Genomic DNA, 6,015 nt, shown 5'->3' on the forward strand with positions numbered 1-6,015 from the left:
CTTGGGCTTGGGCTTGTTAATTCTCAAGTGGGTTTGATAACTCTCAAGGCTTTATTTATTTGCTTGTTGCATTAATGCGTTCACTACCTAAATGGGTGTTTGGGGCTTAGCTTGTTTTTAAAACTTCTGATTTGTTTATTTACTTATTTATTTTGGAACGGTGCGTCTGATTTTATTTTTTTTGGTTAGCTTAAATTTTTGTGACTTTATATTTTATATAATGAAATGATGACTTCAAAATATATATAGAGATTAGAGAATTATTAGTTTGTTTCTCAGCTTAGTGAAACATAACTCCAATAAAGTAAGCAATACGTTTCTACAATAGGTTTTCTTTCTATCATGCTATAATTTGTGAGTTGGTAAGTTGGTTAGCAGATAATGTGATATTTTGTTTGATAAAGATCCTCTAAAGTTGTTTTAAATTTATAAGTAAAGTTGAAACAACTTTAACCCTTAAGGGTCAAGATTAAATAGTTTGATCATAGGTCGCTCACTGCTTTAAATACAAAGCAACCACTCCTCTTTTGCTGGTTTCTTAAATCTGTATGTTTTACTCTAGGGTATGTCTCCCTCATATTGACGGGGCACACTCTCATCCCTAAAAGAGGACAACCCGAAACTCAAAAAACAACAAAATCTTTTCTCTGGCTTGCTTTTCCAAATTGCATTTTGGCATGCGGTAATGTAATCGGGATTTTCAAAAAAAAAATTCGATGAAAGCAAGAGATGGAAAGTTTTGTTCTAAATTCTCCCTTATTTCATGAGATCTGAAGCACTTCTGCAATTTTATCTCTCCATTTCTCTAACTCTTTTTAGGATGATCCAGCTTTATTTATAACTAGATTAAACCCATGCGTTGTATGGTGAAAAATTGTCGTAAAAATCTCTAAAAAATAAATAAATGTATCTTTCAAACTTAAAGTATTAACTAAAAATTGTAACAACAATGTGTTCTAATGTAAACTTATTTATTAAAAACAGTTACATCGTAGATGAATATATTTTATACTCTCTTTGTCCCAATTTAAATGTCATGTTGACTAACTTTGACCATAAATAACTTTGTTTATACTTTATAGTAGTTGATGAAACTTATATGAACGAAAAGTACATTAAAAACTCAATCCATTCATATATTTTATATCAAGTGTTACATGACACAAACAAAGTTATTTACGGTCAAAGTTAGTCAATGTAACATTTAAATTGGGACAGAAGGAGTATATGAATAAGTAAGTTAATAGTACTTTTATTTTTATTAAATGGTAAATTTTGAGTCATGTGACCCTAAATCTTAAATCATGTTTAACTATTTTATAAAAGATACACAATCCTCAATATCTAAATTTCATATAAAATATTATTAAAAAATGATCAAATAGATATCATCATATACTAAACTTGAACGGGAGTGGAATATATTTATGGGGGAATATATTAATTATATTTTTATTTGTATTAATTATTAGGATTGATGATTAGATTAATTTAGATGATATGGCTAAATACATGACAATTAAAATATAACAATTTAATGAAAACATGACAACTAATCAAAAATCCAATGTGGCAAACAATTAATAGTGACACCTAGGAAAAAAATTATCCTCTCTTAGGATTAACTTTAGATATTTTTTTATCCATTCTGTCCATAGTGGTATTATAAATTTGGATGAAAAGACAACTTTTTGAGCACCTTTCTTATATCCATCGAAGTTGTTTTTTTTAAATACAAAAACTTAAACAGATAACAAAAGGAGACATTGAAGTTAAGGAGGCTATGTATTGGGAATTATCGAGATAAGCTCCTAATAACGCCTCATTCATATCGATCTCTACAGCTTTAACTTTGTTTAGGAGGCTATGTATTGCGAATTATCAAGATAATCTCCTAATAACGCCTCATTCATATCGATCTCTACAGCTTTAACTTTGTTTAGTGTATTGTCCTTTAGATAATATGCAAATTGTGTAAGTTTCTTTTTCATGACTCGAGTTCATCTCACCAATTTGAACCGGGTCACGAAATATGGTTCTAGCTTTTGTCCAAATACAAGAGAGCGTGTACAGAAATGGTCGCAACAAGATTCACAAAATATGGATCCAGCTTTTCTCCACATACAAGAGAACATGTATAAAAAATGGTCACCAACAAGCACACCGGACATGTCCCAAGACACAACAAAACCTAACTCTCATGCCAGCATATAACAAAAGTTATAAACACAGCTAGTTTTGGCAAGTTTAAATATAGGTGTTTCATTTTAGCTGCGACACGAAACTCTGGTCAACAAGTTTTAGTTACTAAGATTAACATGACACACTGATCGACAGTGAGGAAAAGAAAACATGAAACTGCATAGAAAATCATCAACCAAGCCGAATTACTTTCTGAAAAATTGAGAATACAATTAGTGTGAAAGTTTATACTAGAAGAAGAGAAGAAAACATACGCTCATAAACCATCAAAAAGGAGCCTATCATACTAGACTAGAGTTTGGCACATTACAACATGTACCACCATTATTCGAAAATCAAAAATCTTCAAGCATTGGTCAAAGATCGGGCTTGTCATTCACCGGCAGAAACTTTTAGGCTTAGACAGATGCAATGTGGCAGATCAAGTCAATGACACGGGAACTGCAAACGACACAGAAAAAGGGTTCAGTTTATGAGTAAGCCAACGACACAAAACCAAACACACTAGCAGAAGGGAGATGAAAAAAGTACCTGTATCCCCATTCGTTGTCATACCAAGAGACTAGTTTGACAAAGTTGTCATTCAATGCAATCCCGGCCTTGGCATCAAAGATGCTTGAGCGGCTGTCACCAATAAAGTCGGTTGATACAACATCATCTTCAACATATCCCAAAATACCCTTGAGTTTGCCTTCTGATTCCTCCCTGAGAAATTAGAAAATGCAAGAGGTTATTTCAATGCATCAACAAATTTATTTCTATAACTCTCTATGTCAGCAAATTAGACAAATGTTAACACAGTTGATCAATACTTACTTGATAGCAGCCTTAATCTGCTCATAGGTAGCCTTCTTCTCAAGTCTAACAGTCAAATCCACAACGGAAACATCAACAGTGGGTACACGGAAAGCCATTCCAGTCAATTTACCGTTAAGGGCGGGCAAAACTTTGCCAACAGCCTACAATAGAATGAACAAAAGAACATAAACGGGGATAACTTGAATCAAACAGACCATTTAACATAGAAACCCACTGTTTCTGAAGGAGATAGCTCGAACTTCAGAAGACAATTTTCTGAACAGAAAGTAATTCAAATTGGTCTATTTACCTTGGCAGCTCCAGTGCTGCTGGGGATAATGTTGAAGGAAGCAGCTCTTCCGCCTCTCCAGTCCTTCATGGATGGACCATCAACGGTCTTTTGGGTAGCTGCAATACATCAACAAGAAATTATTAAATACATAATAAACTTAAACTAATCAGTGTAAACTCATCTACATACACCAACAGAAAAGAAAACATACCAGTCATGGCATGGACGGTGGTCATTAGACCCTCAACAATGCCAAACTTGTCATTGATAACCTGAAAAGTGTACAAAGTTAAAACCATAAGAAATTGGAATCCCACAGGCACAATGTAACTTGTCTATGATTTAAAATAAAATAATACACAGCTTTGAACTAAGGGAATATTACCTTGGCCAAAGGAGCAAGACAGTTGGTTGTGCAGCTGGCATTTGACACAATGTTAAGGTCAGATGTGTATTCCTTCTCATTGACACCCATAACAAACATGGGAGCATCTTTGCTGGGAGCAGAGATAACAACCTTCTTGGCACCACCCTGATGACACATAACTTACCCAACTCAATCATCTACTCAACAAAAACCAACCAGATACGTAGAAGAAAACAGATAGACATGTAATTAACAACAATACAGAGATCATCCAATCAGACCTTCAAGTGAGCAGCTGCCTTGTCTTTGTCTGTGAAGACTCCAGTGGACTCGACAACAAAGTCAGCCCCAGCAGCACCCCATGGGATCTCTTCTGGGTTTCTAAAATCAGATCAAAAAATAAAAAAACTTAACTACCAAAAATAAAAGAATTGCAAACATAAGTACTTAATTCACAAACAGCTATTACCTGAATCCAAAAACACTGACAGGCTTCTCACCAAAGAGAAGGGTCTTCTCATCCTTGACCTTGAGCTCATGATGTTTCCATTGTCCATGAACAGTGTCATACTTAAACATATATGTCTACAAGAGAACAATCATTTAAACTTTTGCAAGCAGGAAAACCAAAATCATAATTAATAGTTACTGTTTCCATCAAAATACAATTGTATTGAAATATAAGATAACTAAGCATATTGTCAGATCTAGTCTCACTTCATAACTTTAAGCAACAATGTTCACTATTTGAATCATACATTACATCATGCATATATCTACATTAGGTATGCAGATCTTTCACTCATGAGTTGGAAATTACTAAGTTGAACATAGTTTTAGCTCATTTAATGTTAAATACATACAATTATCTTCATTTATCACACCTAGATATCAGCTACAAAGCTCATAGGCAATTAGATCAGAGTAATATGTTGATCATAACTTTCTCACCTTTTTAAAGACTAAATTTACCAGTAAATCAAACAGCATTACATCGTTTGATCATATATAAAATCAAACCAGAAACACTTAAATACTATTAACTATTAAATCCAGGATTAAAATTTGTAATTATTTGAGATAAAACAGATAAGGCACAGTTGTTAACGAGCTAATTACATGTTTTTAATGACACTTAATCATATATGTACCTACAGACTCAGATCCAGCCAGATTATTGATATATGACTATATATATATATATATATATATATACATACATACAACATACATATACATATAGATCATTACATAGTCAGATCCAGTTATTTACAAACACTAAGTAAGATATAACTATATAATCACATAATTCACCAGTTAAATAATTAAAACAGATCGATACATATACATATAGATACAGATATATATATATATATATATATATCAAAAAGTATACCATGTAGTCAGTGGAGATGAACGGATCGTTAACAGCAACGAGCTCAATATCATCTCTCTGAAGTGCAACTCTAGCTACTAGACGTCCGATTCTTCCGAATCCTATATCCACATCCAGATCCAATCAATCACTCAATTCATTACATAATTACTAATCAAAACTAACTGAAAAACAGATCAGAATATAATTATAAAAATATAATTAAACAAAGTACCGTTGATTCCGATCTTAATCTTTTTATCAGATGCTGTCAATCAAAAACAAAAAATTAACATAAATCAATATAAAATATGATATATATTGTATATATAATGTGATGAAAACAAAAATTATTATGAAAGTGACAAAATTTACCCATGGAGATTAATTAATTAATTTAGGGTTTTAGAGATAGTAGGTGAAAATAATAATAGAGAGAGAAATGATTGTGAGAAGAAAGGGAAGGGAGGGGGTTGGGTATTTATAACTTGGGCGGAGTTTCTTGGATATGACGTCACGGTGTTATTTTCTTGGAGAAAAAGATATCGAGTTTTTTTTTTTCACTTTTATGTTTTTCTTTGAATTAGAACAAGTTAAAGATTTTTTAACGAATATTCTATGGAGATTCTTTATTGGTCTAAATTAATTTTTCAAGTTTTATTTGGTGGAAAGTATATCGACTACTACTTTTAAAAGATTTGTCTAGAACCTTCTTTTGATTTTGTTATTTTTATTATGGAATTTTATTTCTGTTTTCGTAAATTTAAACCTACACATTATTTGGTTGCCTACTTGTCTATGAGTTAAGTGCATAAAGTTGGATATATAAATCGAAGACAAAAATAGTTTACTTTTAAAATACATTGTCTATGTCAATTTATTGAACTTATCATAAAATCAAAAGGACATGTCGTTTACTATTGAAAGAAAGGGTTTTGAAAAGATTTATAATGTCTTACCTTTAAGTGTACAAAAACAAAT

At 32.0% G+C, this 6,015-nt stretch overlaps 1 protein-coding gene across 1 annotated transcript; it reads right to left on the reverse strand.

Moving 5' to 3' along the window:
- Nucleotides 1-2,359: 2,359 nt before the first annotated feature.
- On the reverse strand, nucleotides 2,360-5,489 carry LOC122610008 (glyceraldehyde-3-phosphate dehydrogenase, cytosolic-like). Its single transcript, XM_043783264.1, has 11 exons — nucleotides 5,410-5,489; nucleotides 5,270-5,302; nucleotides 5,056-5,156; nucleotides 4,129-4,244; nucleotides 3,941-4,040; nucleotides 3,678-3,824; nucleotides 3,504-3,564; nucleotides 3,311-3,408; nucleotides 3,019-3,161; nucleotides 2,734-2,907; nucleotides 2,360-2,643 (listed from the first exon to the last, which is right to left on the reverse strand). Exons 1-11 carry the CDS (start codon nucleotides 5,411-5,413, stop codon nucleotides 2,601-2,603), a joined length of 1,020 nt encoding a protein of 339 aa, XP_043639199.1. The 5' UTR covers nucleotides 5,414-5,489; the 3' UTR covers nucleotides 2,360-2,600.
- Between the last annotated feature and the right edge of the window lie 526 nt (nucleotides 5,490-6,015).

The sequence above is a fragment of the Erigeron canadensis genome, chromosome 1 (genome assembly GCF_010389155.1).
Source record: "Erigeron canadensis isolate Cc75 chromosome 1, C_canadensis_v1, whole genome shotgun sequence".
Lineage (NCBI taxonomy): Eukaryota > Viridiplantae > Streptophyta > Magnoliopsida > Asterales > Asteraceae > Erigeron > Erigeron canadensis.

Coding starts and splice junctions, on each gene's coding strand:
- LOC122610008 (XM_043783264.1), bottom strand. Junction 4,245..5,055: donor TCATCTCCACTGACTACATG/GTATACTTTTTG, acceptor GTTCTCTTGTAG/ACATATATGTTTAAGTATGA. Junction 3,825..3,940: donor AGGCAGCTGCTCACTTGAAG/GTCTGATTGGAT, acceptor ATGTGTCATCAG/GGTGGTGCCAAGAAGGTTGT.